Below are 20,803 nucleotides of genomic sequence, written 5' to 3'. Positions count from 1 at the left end.
AGAGACTCGTAGCCATATAAACTCATTTCTCCTTTCCATTTCCCACTTAGATTAGGTCAAACAGCATTTTAAAGTCATGTTATTTTATGTAGACAGGGATATTCTGCTGATCTGCATTGAACCTTCTATTCAAGGTCATTCTCCAGTTGCATCATCAGTTGGTAGTTGATAGTGATCCCTCGGTGCCAGGGAGGCTCATCCCCGGGTGTCATGTCCCACGCTGGGGGGAAGGCATTGCATTTACATGCTGAGTTTGGCTTCGCATCGCTCATTCTTGACAGCAGTCTCCTCAGTTGATTATAGATGTTACCAGCCATCTATAGAATCAATTTACCAATGATAAAAGTCCATGAAATGGCTTTGTATTTCAGTTAGCCCAGAAGCTTACTTGACCAAACAACTGGGTATCATTACCTGGCTAAGTTGACACATTAGCTGTACCATCACAGAGCCATAATTAGAAAAGTGTTGAGTGCCTAGAGCTCAGACTATTGGCAGGACAATGATGAAGATGGAGTCCAGAGGAGGAAGAGAGCAAGCCAGAGAAATGCTTAGCCATCTCAGGCTTTCTCCATTCCTAAGTAGCTGAGGGCTCGCTCACATTGTGTAGTCATGAGTCCTGCCAAAGCCATTATCTCGTTGTGTGACAGTAGGCCTCACAGGAAATTAGGAAAGCAAAATGAGCTTACGATTAATTATTGGACTGGGATTCTCTTCCGCTTGATGTCATTAGTGGAAGTCCATGTGACCCACCTACTGCTCTCAGAGACTACATAGTCAAAAGCTCAGATCTGAGACTTGTGCACTTTCAAGATGTGCCATTTTTATGCCTCTATCAATCGTCTGCCACTTTTTCTCTCCCCAATAGAAAAAAAATCTTGCATCTTGTAAGTCTTGTATAATCATAATTATAACACCCTCCAGAAAAACAGGGAGGAAAACAAATATCCTTGTAACTGGTTTTGTTTTGGAAAATCTCATCTACAGAGAAGAAACCTAATTATAAGAATTATAATTCAGGAAGCGGATGTGGCTCAAGCAATTGGGCTCCTGTCTACCATATAGGAGGTCTGGGATCTGATACCCAGGGCCTCCTGGTGAAGGCAAGCTGGCCCACACAGTGAGCTGGCACTCTGTGCCACCCCTCATAAGAATGTTGCCCTGTGCAGGAGTGCTGGCCAACATGGAAAGCTGATGCAGCAAGATGACACAACAAAAAGAGACACAGAGAGACAATAAGAGACTTAGCAAACACCAAGGGGCTGAGCTGGTACAAGAGAATGATCACCTCTCTTCCACTCTGGAAGGTCCCAGGATCAGTTCATGGAGCCACCTGATGAGAATACAACCAGACACAAAAGAACACACAGCAAATGGACACAGAGAACAGACAATGGAGAGAGGGGGCAGAAATAAAGAAATCTTTTAAGAATTAAAAAAAAAAAAGAATTCAAGAGTAGATTAAAAAAATCATACTAACATACAAAGATGTTTCTTCTGTCCTGTGCCCTCTGTTCCTTTCTGACAGTATATTGTAGAGAAGGGACAAATAAAGCTAACAGAATTGCTCTATTATACATATATATCAAATTAAACTCCATATAAACATCAAATATTACTAAGGCTGGTATGAGTAAATGATTGAACCAAATTCAAAGTAACCAATGAAGCAGAACACACAACTAATGAAAATCTAATCAGCAGCATTTACTTGGCTGTCAAGAGCATATAATATACACACACCAATATACACACACCTGGACCCTGCCATTTGTTTGGGGCTTCCTCTGACTCTCTTACCACTCAGCTTTCAACCCGTAGAACTCAGTGCCCATCTCATCTTGTCTCGTCTTGTCTCTTCTCATTTTTTAAAAATATGTATCTGTGGGGTACTTTTTAAGAAATTTTTTTATCATCTTAATTACTTTTGGTATATTTATAAAAGGCCATCTGTTATTACACTGTACAGCTGGCATTTCTCTAGCTACATGCAGACTGTAGACTATGTGAGCTGGCTGAGTTTGTCGTTTGTTTTTTTCGGTTTTGCTTTCATTGTTGATTTTGCAGGGAGGTAAGTATTCCTAAGGGAACGGTGCTCATAGATAACATGGGGCAACTTTTTAACCTAGTTGGTATCTATACAATACTGGCTCATAGCTTGTTAATGAAACATTTTTTTTCTTTCTAAGGCTGAAAGATTTTCAAAATACTCAGAATTTTTATGTAATTGTAATGCTGTATTGAATCTTGCAAGATCGTTGACTTCATTCCCAGCATCTGAATTTCTTCTCTTCTAGGACTCCAGATAGTTCAGGATGCTTCAGAGAGGGCAGCACTTATACCTGGAGGTCTTTCTGATGGTCAGTTTTATTCTCCTCCTGAATCTGAAGCAGGTAAAATATTTGATTATCATGTATGTTTGTCCATCATCAAAAAGGTCAGCCCTCCTGCCTGCCTTCTCTCTCTCTTTCTCTTTCTTTCTTAGTACGTTTAGCAAACATTTAACACACCAGACACTAAGCATATGAAAATAGGTAAGACATGGCCTTGGCGTGAGACCAGTGATGACACACAGAGATGGGGAAGTGTTACTATCCTGATTTCAGAGGTGAGCAAATTGAGGCACAGAGAGGGAAATAATTTGCCCCAGCATTCCATAGATTAATAATGGAATGAAGATTTGAACCCAGGCTCCAGTCTGTGCACACAACTGCTAAGCTACCTGGCCTTTCCCTAACTATGAAAATGGGAAATTGATTATGTCATTTCCCTGTTCAAAAGTCTTCAGTGGTATAAATAAAACAAATAAAGTCATAGATCCTTAGCCTGGCAGAAGGTACCTCTGTGAACCACCCTTAGCCACTTATCCAACCTCTTCCCCTTGTTACACCCTTGTCCTGAAAATGCTATGCTCTAAAGCTACCCAGCCATTGTGCAACTTGCTTTTTCTATCCTGAATACTAGCCCTTCTGCAATCCTAGTCTCCACTCACAATTCAGGACACTCTGCCTACCTACCCCCATCAGCGGTCTCACTCCCGGCATGTCCTCTGGGTCCTCTTCCACAGCTGTTTATCACGTGTTGTCTGTACTGTCCTCAGCAGTGACCTGCTCTTTTTCTAACTGCTGGAATGGAAACAAAACTTGAGTTAGAGACTGGTATTTTATTCCCAGCTTTAAGCATAGAAGCTGTTTTAAACACACACACACACACACACACACACACACACAATATGATGAAACAGATTCCAAGCAGAAAAAGCCATGTGAATGATCAAAGGCACAGAAGTATAAAAGGCACAGAATACTAAGTAATTTGATATTCTAGACTATCCATTTGGATCTAAAAACAGTATAAAACACCAAAACAAAGAGGCATTTAAAATAGATATGAATTAGCTAAATCTATTTCTAAGCTAAAAGTAATTAGAATTAAGTATTAAACTTGTCTTTGCCTCATTGTAAGGCAGTATGTCAGTCACATTCTTTTGAAAATGGAAGTTTTCATTACAGTTCATGTTTTTAATTACCTCTTCTTTTTCTAAAAGTAATACAGTTGCTCAGTTCTAATGTATATTTTTGTTGTTGGAAGTTCAGAACAGCAGGATACTTATAGTAAAGTAGGGAATACCACCTCAGGCATTTTTCATCAAGCATTCAGTTAATGTTATCCTTTGGCCTCTTGCCTGTGGCTTATACCACCACCTAGTGGTAGCCAAAAGCATTACTATTTTATTGGACCATGAAGCTAATCAAGAACAAAAACACTTTCACAGTGGTCCCCTGGATAGTTGCTTTGTTTAAGAAAAAATGCAGATAAGTGCTGAGCAGAGAAAGAGTGTTCAACAGGGCTTACTTTGTTGTATTATATTTGCATTGTCTGAATGTTCAATTGAGGAAAATAATTAAAATGAAAAACTAATATTTGAATTAATGTGCCTAGAAAAAGAAGGCTGTGCTCTAGATCTTTCTTGTCAGGCCACTTGCTAAAAATTAACTGAGTCTTTCAGTGCTGAAATTATCAGTAGCCAACTTTCTTACACAGCACTGATTTACTCCTAGAAGAGTGAGGTGAGAGCAGCAGCTGCCATCCCTTTTCCATCTTTCTCCAGCACCTAGAACTGTGCTGGACACAATAAATTTTTAATAATTGTTGAATGTATGAATGAAAAAAAGAGAGGAAGCAATCGGAGGCACCAAAAATAAAAATCTTAGCATTTTCTTCATAACGGAATGGTTTGAATTCCAGTATCACAGAGATTTGGGAAATTGGCACATTTTGATAGATGCACCGTTAAAGGATATAAAAGTGGTTTGTTATACAGATTTGTTTGTTGATCTGACCACAGCTTGTTTACTTGTGTATTAAGTGGAATATAGTGGGAAGCAGACTTGGCCCAGTGGTTAGGGTATCTGTCTACTACATGGGAGGTCCGCGGTTCAAACCCTGGGCCTCCTTGACCCGTGTGGAGCTGGCCCATGCGCAGTGCTGATGTGCGCAAGGAGTGCCATGCCATGCAGGGGTGTCCCCTGCGTAGGGAAGCCCCACGCGCAAGGAGTGCACCCAATAAGGAGAGCCGCCCAGCGCAAAAGAAAGTGCAGCTTGCCCAGGAATGGCTCCGCACACACGGAGAACTGATGCAGCAAGATGATGCAACTAAAAGAGACACAGATTCCCGTGCCGCTGACAACAACAGAAGTGGACAAAAAAGAACATGCAGCAAATAGACACAGAGAACAGACAACTGAGGCGGGGGAGGGCGGGGGGGGGGGGAGGTCGGAGAGAAATAATCCCAAAAAGTTCCAGTTAATTCCTGCTTCTGTTTCCAGCTCTAGGTAACCACTGATCTGCTTTCTCTCTCAATAAATTTGCCTTTTCTATAAATGTAATCATATAATATAAATGTAATCATATGATATATAGTTTTTTGCGTCTGACTTTTTATAGCTGAATATTATTCCATTCCATTACGTGGATATACGACATTTTGTTTATTCAGTCACCAGTTGACTATTTGGATTATTTACCATTTTTGGCCATTGTCAATAATCCTGTTAAGAATGTTCATGTACATGTATGTCTTTGTGTAGATATATAGTTTCATTTTTCTTGGATAGATTTCTAGAAGAGGATTTGCTGGGTTATATGGCAATTTTATATTTAACTTTTTAAGAAATTGCCAAACTAGTCTCCAAAGGGGTTGTACCATTTTACATTATGTCCAGCTATACATGAAGATTTCAGTTTCTATACTTATCAATATTTTATGATCTAGCTTTTTGATCATAGTCATTTTAGAATATGTGAAGTGGTATCTTATTGTGGTTTTAACTTACATGTCCCTAACAAATGTTATTGAGAACTTTTTAATGTTTTTATTAGCCATTATTTTAAAAATTTGTTTTTTGTATTAATGTTACAAGTTACTCAATTAATAACTACAGTAATAATAAATCTGCTTTGATCAGTGTCTGCCCTGACTGCTTCAAGTTGAGAAGGGATATAGATATTATGGAGCAGAGAAATGAAATTGTTTCACTTACAGTTGATGATAATCCTTATTTTTGTGGTGGGGCTGGGCCATTCTCACCATTTAGTTGGTTGTCCAAGACAGACCTGAAAACTGAAGTGTAGGATTGACCACATATCTGCTGGCTTTCAGCGTTCAACTAGCATATGAACAATCTGAAGCCTTGTACTCTCTGAGAACTATATTTAGCAGGTAGAATGAAAATTATAGGTTCGGATAAAAGAAGTAGAAGAATCATGATTAGGGAATTTGTAAATGAGTATACTTATGTTGTACTAAGAAAATATATTCACATATATTCCAGATAAGGCTCACTGAGGGGATATTAATTTCGTGAGGCTTGTGTCCAGTTGTCCTTAGGACCCTCAGGAGTACTTTGTTTGAGACTTTTTTTTACTGTGGCAATTTGTGAAGACTGGCTGAGATGTGCATAAGTGTAATCTCCAGAATGTCCTCTCGACTTACTTGAAATCTCTTAGCCAAAAAAGCCATTTTTTGTAATGTTTCCCCTTTTGATCAAGTTGTTTCTCCAAATACACTGCTGATTAATGTATTTTAATAATCCCTAGTGCCAGGGAGGCTCATCCCTGGGAGTCATGTCCCAGCTTGAGGTTAGGGTAGTGGGTTTATTTGCAGCATTTGGTTTAGAGAGAGGTATATTTGTGTTTTTTTTTTTTGAGAGAGAGGTATATTTGAATAACAAGGAAGTTTTCAGGAGGTTACTTTTGGGCATTAATTATATAATAGTAGGCTTAATTTCATTATTACAGGAATAAAGTTTATAAATGGAAGCCAATAAGCTTGGCTTATTGCCCTATTTGTTGTTATTGTTGTTGTTATTGTTTTAATTAGGCAAGGTTAATATAATCCAGAGCTTTTTGCCATCTCATTTGAGAAAGTAGCAGGACTTCCCCAGAGGGAAAGTTTCATATTTTGTTAGCTACTATGTGGGCCTCTATCTATCCAGAAAACTTACCTATGGCAACCAGGATACCTTTACATCCCATAGAAGTATCTAGCTGTATAACTTTCAAGATGATCAAAAGTATCTGTCTGGTTCTTTCCTTCCAGTACCTTGGAGGACACTCCAAGGCTCTGGGATTATTGAGGCTATGTCTATAATGGCCATCGTAAAACAAAACAAAAACAAAAACAAAGAACAAACCAGAAAACTATAATTGCTGGAGAGGATGTGGTGAAATAGGTACGTGCTTTTACTGTTGGTGGGAATGTAGAATGGTGCAACTCTCTGAAAGACAGTTTGGTGGTACATCAAGAAGCTGACTATAGAACTGCCATATAATCCAGCAATTCTGTTACTAGGGTTATATTCAGAAGAATGGAAAGTAAGGATATGAACTGACATTTGCACACTGATGTTCATAGCAGCATTATTCACAGTTTCTAAAATATGAAAATAGCCCAAATGTCCATCCAGTGAATGGATAAACAAAATGTGGTATATACATACAATGAAATACTATTCAGTTTTAAGAAGAAATGAAATTGGGATACATAAGACAACATGGATGAACCTTGAGAGTATTATGCTGAATGAAATAAGCCAGACGCGAAAGGGCAAACATTGTACAGTCTCACTAATGTGAACTAAATATGAAGAATAAATTCACGGAGTAAACTCTAGAGTATAGTCTAGGAAATAAAATATGTGTTGAGAATGGGAGCTGAGGCTCGATGTATGTAGAATTTTTAAAGTTTCGTGGGTTAATTTGTGCAAGGCACATTCCTTCTTGTTGTATCTTTTTTTTTTTTAAGATTTATTTATTTATCCCCCCCCCCCCCCCGCGCCAGTTGTCTGCTCTCTGTGTCCATTTGCTTTGTGTTTTTCTGTGTCTGCTTCTATTCTTTTCACAGCCCGGGAATCTGTGTCTCTATTTGTTGTGTCATCTTGCTGCATCAGCTCTCTGTGTGTGCAGCACCACTCCTGGGCAGGCTGGACTTTCTTTTGCGCTGGGCAGCTCTCCTAACGGGGCACACTCCTTGTGCATGGGGCTTCCCTATGCAGGGGACACCCTTGCGTGGCATGGCACTCCTTGCACGCATCAGCACTGTGCGTGGACCAGCTCCACACAAGTCAAGGACGTCCTGGGTTTGAACCGCAGAGAGGGCACACTCTATCCGTTGAGCCAAGTAGGCTTCCCTGTGTAGAATTTTTAATAAGGTTAATTGTAAAAGTGTGGAAATGAATAGAACTGATGGTAACACATAGTATAACTCACACTGCCTATTTGTAAATGAGCTTATGGCTGTAAGGGGTAGACATGTCTGACATTTATGATACGTAAATGTCAATTGAAAGGAAACTAAATAATAACCTAGGGTATGTATAACAATGATTTCGGTGGTAGATGAAGATTGTGGTTGTTAGTATAAATGTAAGAATGTTCTTTTACAAAGTGTTAAGAATATGGTGATACACAGAAAAATTACAACTATTGTAACTTATGGATGATAGTTAACCATAATATTGTAATATTTTTGCAGCAATGGCAAAGAAGATATACTATATTAATTTTAAGAGACAACCATAGGGGGGCACAAGTTGGTATGGGATTTTTCCTTCTGGTGTAATGAAAGCATTCTAAAATAGACTAAGGCATGAAAGCACAACTCTATAATGAAAACAAGAGCCCCTGAGTGTGCAGTTTGAATGGATTATACAAAACTGGGGGCTTTATAACACAGGGAATCCAGTGGTGGAAGGTGGACTGTGTCTAATAGGAGAAATATGAGAACTTTCTCTCATGAACTATAATAAATGTATAATACTAATGCAGGGTGTTAATAATTGTGTGGGTTGGGGGAAAAATACACCAAACGTGAGATATGGGCTACAGTTAATAGTAATATTTTGATGATGCTGTTTCATAGTTTGTAACAAAAGTTTCACAACAATGGAAGGTGGTGCTGATGGAGTGATTTATGTATGTATTAGGTATGATGATAATGCATGTTTTTTTGTAAGTTCACAACTTTTACTATACACTTACACACTTACTGTTGTGTACATTTATGAAAGATATTATATGCTTCAATGATAAGAAATTGAAAACAAGAACCTGTCTGTTGGGGCACCTGACCATATCCCATTTTTACCTTCTTACTCAGTTCATGTGAGTTAACAGACCATAAATTATATAAATTCTTTGGCTCCTGTGAAAAGCCCTTCATATGTACTTTTAGAGAAGCCTCAGTGTAAAACAGTAATACAGACAAGGATATTAGGTTATTTCTGTGATGTAAAACATTTTTCTAAGAATAAAATATGCAGTGTTCCCATAACAACTCCACCCCCCCCTCCATTTTTGATGCATAACATTGGCGTGGTACCTTTGTTACAAGTGATGTAATGATGTTAAACTATTACTGTCAACTATAGTCCATATTTTACTTTAGATTCATTTCCCCCTATGTACAAGCCCCCTATCAATACCCTGTACAAGTGAGGTATCATTGTTACAGATCTTGAAAGAACATTCTTATATTTGTATTATTAACCACAATCCTTGGCCGCCGTAGGGTTCACTGTGTTATAAAATCTCATGTTTTTTCTGTTTTCCTTACAGCAATATGTACAACCCAGAGCTTCTCCTTTCAACCACATTCATAGATATATTTCAGCACTGTTAATTATACTCATACTGCTGCTCTACCCTCACTTCTGTCCATTTCCAAACCATTACAATCAACCTTATTGTAAACTCTGTGCAGAATAAATATTGGCTCCCCATTCTCTACTCCCATTCTATCTCCTGATAACCTATCTTCTAGATTCTACCTCTATAAGTTTGCTTATTATATTTAGTTCATCTCAGTGAAGTCATACAATATCTGTCCTTTTGTGTCTGGCTTATTTGACTCAACTTAAGGTCCTTGGGGTTCATCCATGTTGTTGCATGCATCAGTACTTAATTCCTTCTTAGAACTGAATAATATTCCATCATATGTATATACCAAATTTATCCATTTATCTACTGATGGACACCTAGGTTCCTTCCATCTTCTGCTAACTATGAATAATACTGTTATGAACATTGGTGTACATACATCTGTTCATATCCCTGCTTTCAGTTCTCCTGGTTATTTACCTAGTAGTGAGATTGCTGGGATCATATGGCAATTCTTTACTTACGTTCCTGAGGAACCACCGAACTGTCCACATCTGTTGTACCATTCTTCATTCTCACCAGCAGTAAATGAGTGTTCTTATTTCTCCACATCTTTTCCAACACTTGTAGTTTTCTGTTTTTCTGATAGCAGCCAGTCTAGTAAGTGTGAAATGATATCTTGTAGTTTTGATTCACATTTCCTTAATAGCTGGTGATGTTAAACATATTTTCATGTCTTTTCTAGTCATTTGTATTTCCTCTTCGGAAGAAGTCTTTTCATGTCTTTTGCGGATTTTTTATTTGAGCAGTCTTTTTATTGTTGAGTTGTGGAATTACTTTATAAATGCTAGCTGTTAGACCTTTATCGGTTATGTAGTTTCCAAATATTTTCTGCGTTCCAAATATTTTCACTTTCTTGACAAATCCCTTTGAAGCACATAAGTTTTTATTTTGAAGAGGTCCCATTTATCTAGTTTTCCATTTGTTGCATGTGCTTTGGGTATAAAGTTTATGAAACCATCACTAACCACAAGATGCTTCCCTATATTTTCTTCTAGGAGTCTTACAATCCTGTCTCTTATATTTAGGTATTTTATCTGTCCTGCGTTAAATTTTATATAGGGTATGAGATAAGGATCCTCTTTGCTTCTTTTGGATATGAATATCCAGTTCTCTCAACACCATTTGTTAAAGAGACTATTCTGTCCCAGTTGAGTGGACTTGGCAGCCTTGTCAAATACAAGGTTTTTTTCTCTTTTTGTTTTTTTTAAAGATTTATTTATTTATTCCCCCCCCTAACCCCCCACCCCGGTTGTCTGTTCTCTGTATCTGTTTGCTGCATCTTCTTCTTTGTCTAATTCTGTTGTTGTCAGTGGCATGGGAATCTGTTTCTTTTAGTTGCATCATCTTGTTGTGTCAGCTCTCCGTGTGGGCTGCACTTTCTTTCGCCCTGGGTGCCTCTCCTTAAGGGGCGCACTCCTTGCGCATGGGGCTCCCCTACACGGGGGACACCCCCGCGTGGCAGGGCACTCCTTGCTTGAATCAGCACTGCGCATGGGCCAGCTCCACATGGGTCAAGGAGGCCCGGGGTTTGAACCTTGGACCTCCCATGTGGTAGACGGACGCCCTAACCACTGGGCCAAGTCCACTTCCCATCAAATATAAGTTGACCATAGACATGTGGGTCTATTTCTGAACTCTCAATTTGGTGACATTGGTTAATATGTCTGTCTTTGTGCCAGTATCATGTAGTTTGATTACTGTAGCTTTGTAATGTGATTTTTTTTAACAAGTCAAATTTTATTAATACATAATTATAAAGTATAAATTCATCCAAAGTGTAAAAATCAGTGATATCTGGAATAATCACACCATTGTACATTTATCACTTCAGTCATTTTTAGAGCATTTTCATTTTTCCAATAATAATAATAAAAAACAAAAAACAAAACACATGACCTCTCAATCCCTTTATGCTTCCCTTGCCATATATAGCTGCTATTCTTTCTCCTTTTCTCTAGCATATTTGTATTTATATTTTGTAAAAACAATCTTATATATGCGATATCACCCATATTCATGTTTTAATAAAGTTTCACTGTTATACTATCCCATGTTACATTTTTAGCCTTCCTTCTAATAATATACATGACCTTAGACTTAAGGTCTACCTTTTCATCCGCTGTCATACCCATATAATATCTCTGCTTGTTATATACTCTATGATGTACTTTCACTTTTTCTATTCATTTCCAAAGATTTACAAACAACCTTTTTACCAATTCTGCACAGATTAACCCTCAGCTTTCCATTATCTACTCTCATTCTATTTTCTGGTGTCCTGTATTCTAATTATTAATATTAACTCCATGAATTTACTTAATATATTCAGTTCATAATAGCACAATCATACAGTATTTGTCCTTTTGTGTCTGGCATGCTTTACTCAACATAATGTCCTCCAGGTTGATCCACATTGTCAAATGCTTCACGACTTCATTTCTTCTTAACCACTGCATCATCCATCATGTGTATTCAGCACAATTTGTTTATCCATTCTTTGGTTGATGAACAACTGAGTTGTCTACAACTCTTGATAGTCATGAATAATGCTGCTATGAACACTGATATGCAGATGTCTATTCGTGACATTGTTCTCAGTTCTTTTTGGGTATGTACCTAGAATATTGCTGGGTCACATGGCAAGTCTATATTCAACTTTCTTAGGAACTGCCAAACAGTCCTCCACAGTGGCTGTACCATTCTACATTTGCTTCTACACTAAATAAGCTTTCCTTTCTCTCCACAACTTCTCCACATTTACAGTTTTCTGACTTTTTAATAGTGGGCAGTCTTAATAGGTGTGAAGTGATATTTCATCAATAGTGGGCAGTCTAATAGGTGTAAAGTGATATTTCATTATAGTTTTGATTTCCATTTTCCTAATTGCTAGTGATGTTGAGCATTTTTTCATGTGTGTCTTTGCCATTTGTAGTTCTTCTTTGGACAGTTGTCTTTTCAAGTCCTTTGCCCATTTTTTAAATTGGGTCGTTTGTCTTTTTATTGTTGCATTGTATGATCTCTTCGTATGTCTTGGATATTAAACCCTTATCAGATATATGATTGCAAAATATTTTCTCCCTTGAGTGGGCTGCCTTTTCACCCTTTTGACAAAGTCATTTGAACTGTAAAAGTGTTTAATTTGGAAGAAGTCAAATGAATCTGTTTTCTCTTTTGTTGCTCATCCTTTGGGTGTAAGATTTAAGAAACTACTGCCTACCACAAGATCTTGAAGGTGTTTTCCTACATTTTCTTTTAGGAGTTTTGTGGTTGTCACTTTTATATTTAGACCTTTGATCCATTTGGGGTTAATTTTTGTATAAGGTGTGAGATAGGGGTCTTCTTTCTTTCATTTGGATATGGCTATCTCATTCTCCCAACACCATTGTTGAATAGATTGTTCTGGCCCAGCTAGGAGAGCTTGACAGTCTTGTCAATAATCACTTGACTGTAGATGTGAAGGTCTATTTCTGAGTTCCTGATTCAGTTCCATGGTCAACCTGCCTGTTTCTATGCCAGTATTATGCTGTTTCAACCAGTGTAGCTAAGTAATATACCTTAAAGTCAGAAAGTGAGAGTCCTCCAACCTTCATTGTTCTTTTTAAAGATATTTCTGACTATTTGGGGCCCCTTGCCCTTCCAAATAAATTTGATAATTGGCTTTTCTATTTCTGCAAAAACAGGCTATTGGGATTTTTATGGGGTTGTGTTGAATCTGTAAATAATTTTGGGTAGGACTGACATTTAACGATTGTATTAGTCAGCCAAAGGGGTGCTGATGCAAAGTACCAGAAATCTGTTGGCTTTTATAAAGGGTATTTATTTGGGGTACAGTTATAGGCCATAAAGAGTCTGACTCAGTTACTTCCTTACCACACTCTCTTGGCATGTGTTAAAGCAAGATAACAGGCAGTGTCTGTGAGGCTTCAGCCTTCCTCTTCCTCTTAAGGCTCTGTGGGCCCAGCTTCTTCTGATCTCACCTGTAGTCTAGAGGACTCGTTTCTTTCCAGGCGCACAGCTCTGGTCTCTTCACAAGGTCAGCTGTAGGCTATCAGGCTCATCTCTCTTCCCAGGGCCTCTGCTGTGTCTATGGGGCTGTCTCTCTTCCTCTGTGTTCTTCTCTTTGTATCTACTTCCTTGTTCTTGATTGAGCATCCATTTGTATAGACCACCAAAGGGGTGGGGACTCAACCCTACATATCCTAATGATATAGTCAAATCAAAGGCCTAATCTTGGTTTAGTAAAGTAAAAGTGAAACCTCTGAATGTAATATGATCAAAGGGGTATCATGCCCAGAGAAACAGACCAGTTTACAAATATAATCAATATCTCTTTTTGGAATTCATAAATAGTATCAAACTGCCAACAATATTTAGTCTTCCAATCCATCAACACAGAATGTCCTTCCATTTATTTAAGTCTTTTTTTATTTCTTTTAGCACTGTTTGTACTTTTCTGAATACAGGCCCTTTATAATCTTGGTTAAGTTTATTCTTTAAATATTCGATTCTTTTAGTTGCTTTTGATTTCCTCCTCAGATTACACATCAGTAGTGTATAGAAATGCTACTGTATTTTGCATATTAATCTTGTATCCCACCACTTGGCTGAACTCATTTATTAGTTCTAGTAGCTTTGTTGTGGATTTTTCAGGATCTTCTAGATAAAGGATCCTATCGTCAGTGAATAGGTCAAGTTTTATCTCCTCCTTTCCAATTTGGGTGCCTTTTATTTCTTTACCTAGTGTAATTGCTCTAGCTAGAACTTCTACCACAGTATTAAATAACAGTGGTGACAGTGGGCATCCTTGTTTTTCTGATCTCAGCGGGAAAGCTTTGAGTCTTTCACCATTGATGCTATAATGCTAGCTATAGGTTTTTCATATATGCACTTTACCATATTGAGAAAACTTTCTTTTATTCCTATGTTTTGGAGTGTTTTTATCAAGAAAGCTGCTTTATTTTGTCAAATGCCTTTTCTATATCAAGTGAGAGAATCCTGTAATTTTTCTTATTTATCAATGTGGTTTATTACACTAGTGTTGAACCACCCTTGAAAACCTGATATACCCACTTGATGGTGGTATATAATTCTTTTAATGTGCTTTGGGATTCAGTTTGCAAGTATTTTGTTGAGGATTTTTGCATCTTTATTCACTAGTAATAGTGGGCTGTAATTTTCTTTTTTCGTAGTATATTTATCTGGTTTTGGTATTAGGGTGTTGTTGGCTTGTAGAATGAGTTTGGTAGCATTCTTTCCTGTTCACTTTTTTGGAAGAACTTAAGCAAGTTTGGTATTAGATCATCTTCACATGATTGGTAGAATTCACCTGTGAAGTCGTCTAGTCCCTGGCTTTTCATCTTTGGGAGGTTTTTGATGACTGTTCACTCTCTTCCCTTGTGATTGGTTTGTTGAGGTTTTCTACTTCCAGGGTTAGTGTAGGTGGTTTGTGTTTTTCTAGGAATTTGTCCGTTTTGTCTACATTGTCTAGTTTTCTGGCATACCTGTCATCTTACGATCTCTTTTATTTCTGTGGAGTCAGTGGTAATGTCTCCTCTGTCATTTCTGATTATCTTTATTTTGTGTCTTCTCACTTTTTTTATCAGTCTAGCTATCGGTTTGTCAATTTTTTTGATCTTCTCAAAGAACCAACTTTTGATTTTCTCTATTTTGTTGTTGTTGTTGTTGTTCTCAATTTCATTTATTTCTGCTCTGATCTTGACTATTTCTTTCCTTTGGCTTTTTTTGGGATTAGTTTGCTGTTCTTTTTCTAGTTCTTCAGATATGCAGTTAGATCTTCAATTGTAGCTCTTCTTTTTAAATGTAAGCATGGGGGGCTATAAATTTCCCTCTCTGCACTGCCTTTGTGGTGTCCCTTAGGGTTTTTTTTTTAAGATTTATTTTATTTATTTCTGCTCATTGCCTTGTTGTTTTTTTAATTTTATTTATTTATTTATTTCTCTCCCCTCCCCTGCCGTTGTCTGCTCTCTGTGTGCTTTCACTGCATGTTCTGTGTCTGCTTGCATTCTTGTCACCAGTACCAGGAATCTGTCTCTTTTTTGTTGCGTAATCTTGCTGCATCAGCTCTTCTTACGGTACCTCTCCTGGGCAGGTTGTGCTTTTCTTGCGTGGGATGGCTCTTCTTGAGGGCACACTCCTTTCACGTGGGGCTGCCCTATGTGGGGACACCCCTGCATGGCACATTACTCCTTGTGTGCATCAGCAGCTCACCACACGGGCCAGGAGGCCCTGGGTTTGAACCCCGGACCCCCTATGTGGTAGGCAGATGCTCTATCAGTTGAGCCAAATCTGCTTCCCTGCTGTGTTTTTTTTTGTTGTGTGCTGGTTTTCTTTTTAGGAGGCACCCCTAATTGAATCTGGGACCTCCCATGTGGGAACGGAAGTGCCTAAGCACTTGAGCCACCTCTGCTCCCTGCTTTGTTACTTCTCTCATTATGTTTTCTTCCTTATATCTCTTGTTGCACCATCTTGTGTAAACTTGCCATGGCTGCCCATTGTGTCTCTCATTATGTTTTCTTCCTTATATCTCTTGTTGCACCATCTTGTGTAAACTTGCCATGGCTGCCCATTGTGTCAGCTCGCTGTCTTGCTTGTCTTCTTCAGGAGGCAATGGGAACTGAACCTGGGACCTCCCATGTGGTAGGCAGGAGTTCAGTAGCTTGAGCCACATCTACTTCCCTCATAAGGTTTTGTTTTGTTGTGTTCTCATTTTCATTCCTCCAGATATTTGCTGAATTCTCTTGCATTTTTTCTTTGACCCACTGATCATTTAAGAATGTATTGTTTAATCTGCACATGTTTATGAATTTTCCCACTTTCCATCCATTATTGATTTCCAGTTTCATTCCATTATGATCAGCGAATGTGTTTTATATAATTTCAGTCTTTTTAAGTTTATTAAGACTTGCCTTGTCACCCAACATATGATCTATTCTGGAGAAGAACCCATGAGCATTTGAAAAGAATATTTGGCCTGCTATTTTGGGGTACAATACTCTATTAATATTTGTTAGGTCTAGTTCGTTTATAATATTATTCAAACTTTCTGTTTCTTAATCCTCTGTACAGATGTTCTGTCAAATTCTGAGAGTGATGTATTGAAATCTCCAACTATTATTGTAGAGATGTCTATTTCTCCCTTCAGTTTTGCTAGTTTGTGCCTCATGTATCTTGGGGCACCCAGGTTAGGTGCATAACTATTTAGTATAGTTGTTTCTTCTTGAGGAATTGCCCCTTTTATTAATATATGATGACTTGCATCATACCTTATAACAGTTTTGCATTTAAAATCTCTTCTGTCCAATATTAATATGGGATACTACAGCTCTTTTTTAGTTCCTATTTACATAGAATATCCTTTTCCAATCTTTCACTTTTAACCTGGTTGTCCTTAAGTCTGAGGTTTTAAATTATGTAAATAATTCATATTGTTATGTTTCAATCAAAGGTTTAGCTTTAAGACTTCCAAATAATTGCAAGAAGCATCAGTTCGTTGTGGTTCAAATGCTGCTGGTCTGGCAGGTGGAAAGTGAGCCAGGGAACAGAAAGAATCGGTATGACCACATTTCTCAGGCTCCTTTCAAAGTGAAAAGGCAGTTAAACCACACCAGTGTTCCTGCGATTTACAGCAGTTTAATAGGCATAAAACTAAAGCCATCCAACCATTTCACCTTCATCTATTTATTTTACCGCAATTTTACCCTAAATCATGACTTTTATGAGGTTAAGATGTGAGACATGATATCTTCTTGAGATTCTCAGCCATTCTTTGCCCTACATCAGAGGTGAGCTTGACTGTAATCCAGGCAGATGTTCTCATAAAAAAAAAAAACAAAAAAGCACCATACTTTTTGAAGTGTATTACCTAGCAACAGTGAAGCAGCAGTTGAAGCAGGCTGCTTTTTTTTTTGTATGCAAATAGGTTACATCCCTAACCTGGTACCTTCTCTTCTCATATTTCTTTTTATATTTTCCTTTTCTGATTATAAAAGTAATACATTTTTAATAAAAATGTGGAAAAGAGCAAAAATTTTAAATCACTTCCTTTAGATTATTCAGCAATATTAGTATCTTTCTTACTTGTGTGTCTATTTGTAATTTCACATAATTGTGGCCACATTGTATTGTATATTCCATGCTTTTAAAATTTATAATTTAAAATTCTAAAGTTAATTTGAGTTTATGTAGAAATTTTGAAATATATAGAGAAATATTTAAAAGTCACCTGATTACGTGAAAGACTTCCAGATTTGCACATATATACATTTATGTATGATTTTAAAATTTTTTAATCAAATATAATCTTACAAATATGTACAGTTTTTTGCATTATATATATGATTTTACTTTGTATATTTTTTTCCATGTTATGGAAATTTCTTAACTTTCCTTCTGTTCTCAAACATTTAGATTTCTTCCTAATTTTTAGGGAGAAAATCTACATAATGGATTATAAGTATTGGTTCCTCAGAGATAGACACTAAGGAAATCATTGCAGAGTGGAATTTTTGGGTCATATGAATGATTTAGTCTGTGGGACATGAACCCCTGATCCAAAATTGCAATTGCAGTTGGCCCTGGGGGAAGTACACGGGAGTGGACATCTGACTTTGCCTTTTCCACTCGTTCACTTGCCTGATACAGAGATTTAAAAAATAGGTAGATTATTTTATTTGTACCAGAGCTCAGAGATATTAGTATTTAAAAATGTATGCAGTCTTGTCAGCAACCAAGTGGAGGAAGAAGAGCTGTAAATAATAATTCCTGGTCTCTCTGAATATTTTCAATAGTACATAGGTGAAATTCATTTTGATGAGTTACTGGGAGAAAGAACATATCTGAAATGTTTACTTCTATAGGAAATCAAGTAAAACTTAACAGTTTAACCTAAATCTCTTGAGGATTAAATATATGTATATATCATTTAACATTTTATTCCTATATGTGGTAATATTAAGGAAATAATATCTTACTTTAATAAAACAAAATACCTTTTCTCCTTGTTCTTTCCCACCATGTAGGATCTGAAGAAGAAGCTGAAGAAAAACAGGACAGTGAAAAACCCCTTCTAGAACTATGAGTACTATTTCTGTTAAAGTAAGTGTTTAAAAATGAAATCATAATGACAAAGTAAATGCAGATTGGTAGATCCAAAGTAAAATGCAAAGAATATATGAATATAGGTATGTATATAGCTAGATGTATCTTATGTACAATTGATCTATCAATTATATTTTATTAATATGAAATTTCTTAACATTTTCCATATAAATTTGTGACATGAAAAATACCTCAAAGCCCTAATTTTCTAAACAAAAAAGTTGAATTCATTTCTCTTTAACCAGAATGTCTGTGTGTCAGGCATTGTTGTAATTACAAATGTTAACTTATTTATGTTATGAGGATATTAAATCCCTATGAGATGTAGCTGCTGTTGTTATCCCCGTTTATACTTGAAGTGACAGAGGCAAAGAGAGAGTGGGCCACCTGTCCAAATTGCACAGCTAACAGGTGGCAGAGCTGGGACTCACACTCACCCAGATCTGAAACATTGGCCACTCCAGGCCATGTCATGGTGTCTCTCAAGTGTTTTGAAGCTTCTGGGATGAAAGATGTTCTCCATTCAAAGCACTAGCACTTCTTGTGCTTCAAGATGAAATAAAGTTCAGATCCCTTCAAAGCATCAGAGAAAAACATTTCAACTTCATAAATACAAGGCAAATAAGCATAAATTGTGTATGTTGTAGTAGCGAAAACTCTGCCTAATTCTTTAGTCACGGAAGAAAAACGTAAGTGACATATTCGGAATCCTAGGGGACTTGGAATAGGAGCAGAGGCAGTGAAATCCTGGCGAAGGGCTGAAGGAGCCCCTGGGCCTGCATCACCAGCACCCAAAATACTCCACCCTTCCTTCCACAGCGGTAGTTTTTCACATAAAGCAGAAATGTGGGCACATGAATAGCTCGTCTTTGACATCCTTTTCTAATATGCTTTCAAACCAATTATTGTATGGCCACACACAGCCCCTTCCTTAACTTCATGTGTCATAAACATTTAAGGCAATGAATTGTAACATTTTGCCTTTTAACACTACATCTCAAATACATTTGTCTTCTTTCTTTTCCTTTCTATAGTGTGAAAAACCCTCACTGAATGTCATTGGAGATTGAAAAGTAATGGCTGGACATGGGATCTCCCTAGTGAAAGTTGAAATGGTAACATGCACAGCTGACGTTGCTGAATGACTAATAAGGAATTTATTTATTGTATTACCTCACAAACATTGTACCATATCCACGTATATTTAGTAGCCTGCCTGTGGCTGGTAAGATAATGTAATGAACTGTTGTATAGTCAGTGAGACCAAATCTGAACTGTTAATGAATAGTTGCAGAAAAGTCTTGTCTTGTATTCCTAATCAAAAGACTTCTTAATATATTGAAATAACACTTTTATAGTAAGCAAAGTAACTTTTTATTTTGATTCACAAAATGGAATTTTTTGGTTTCATGTCTCAGATTTATTTTGTATTTCTTTTTTTCTACATTTACCTGGTGTTTTAAACTCATGCACATGTGTTCCTTGTACAATTTTAAAAGTTAATAAATCCAACATTTCAAGATGATTATTTTAATTAATCTTGGTTTGCATTGTATGAGCCTAAAGTGTTGGAATTGCAGACATTTAAAAGGGGAACAAGAAGGGTTTGTGAATCTATGTAGTGAGTTTTCAAGCATGTTATATTATTTTATCATGCAGTAATGTCTTTCTCTTAGAAGTATGCTTCTGCAGTATTCTGAGTATTCTTATTTTGAATTCACACTGTGAAATTATTGCTTTAATTTTTTTCTTTGTGATTAGCTAAATTGAATTAAAATGAACTAAATTATATTGTGAGCTATGTTTTTCAAACGTGAAAATTCACCATAAGGCTATATAAGAAGGCATCATGTCTTAGTTTCTTCATTTATTCTAACATCCAAGGAAAACTTAACCTTGTGTACTGGTAATGGTGCTGCTGATTTGGTGGAAACTGTCACTTTGTACACACCAGGTCAAATCCATCTGTGCTTGTTCTAGAGTGGGGCAGACATTAGAGATGCTCCAGAGAAGCCTGTTGTGAAGTTGAGCAGAAGCTTCTCACAGTGGAATAGGAATCAAGGAAAATCACCAGGGTCTGACCTTGGGACTAAAACCTCAGGAACTCAATGGGGTTGTCATGGTGAAACTGGAGGTCCATAGACCAAGTCCATGGATGATGCCTAACCCAGAATGTCTGCTTTTACCCTCAGAAAGCTATTACCAGAGAATGCTTGGTAGAATCACTAGGGTGCAGCCAATCCTCACAGGAACCAAGGGTCAATCAGAAGTTGTTCAGTGAGCATAAACCAAGGGTAAGTAGATACATGATTTGAATGTTCAGGGAGATCAGACTATGAAAGCTTGAATCATGTTTCTCAACAATAGTTATAGCTCCTCAGGAGACTGGACGGATTGAGCCTTTGGGTCAGGGCACTCACTCTGCTTCCAATATCAATGAGGTGAAGGTTGGGGGCATTTGCAT

General features: G+C 37.4%; 1 protein-coding gene across 2 annotated transcripts in view; it reads left to right on the top strand.

Annotated features, from left to right (window-relative positions):
• Window positions 1-20,130, top strand: part of STARD3NL (STARD3 N-terminal like) — a 66,832-nt gene extending 46,702 nt beyond the window's left edge. For both annotated transcript variants that reach the window (XM_004462575.5, XM_023589974.2), the window contains 3 exons: window positions 2,298-2,393; window positions 18,261-18,336; window positions 19,374-20,130. In XM_004462575.5, the coding sequence (XP_004462632.1) occupies window positions 2,298-2,393; window positions 18,261-18,319 (155 nt within the window). In that variant the 3' untranslated portion in view covers window positions 18,320-18,336; window positions 19,374-20,130. The remainder of the gene's footprint in view (window positions 1-2,297; window positions 2,394-18,260; window positions 18,337-19,373) is intronic.
• The last annotated feature ends 673 nt before the right edge of the window (window positions 20,131-20,803 follow it).

The sequence above is a fragment of the Dasypus novemcinctus genome, chromosome 5 (genome assembly GCF_030445035.2).
Source record: "Dasypus novemcinctus isolate mDasNov1 chromosome 5, mDasNov1.1.hap2, whole genome shotgun sequence".
Classification (NCBI taxonomy): Eukaryota; Metazoa; Chordata; class Mammalia; order Cingulata; family Dasypodidae; genus Dasypus; species Dasypus novemcinctus.
The sequence above is the reverse complement of the archived record's forward strand: the minus strand, read 5'-3'. Positions and strand labels throughout refer to the sequence as shown.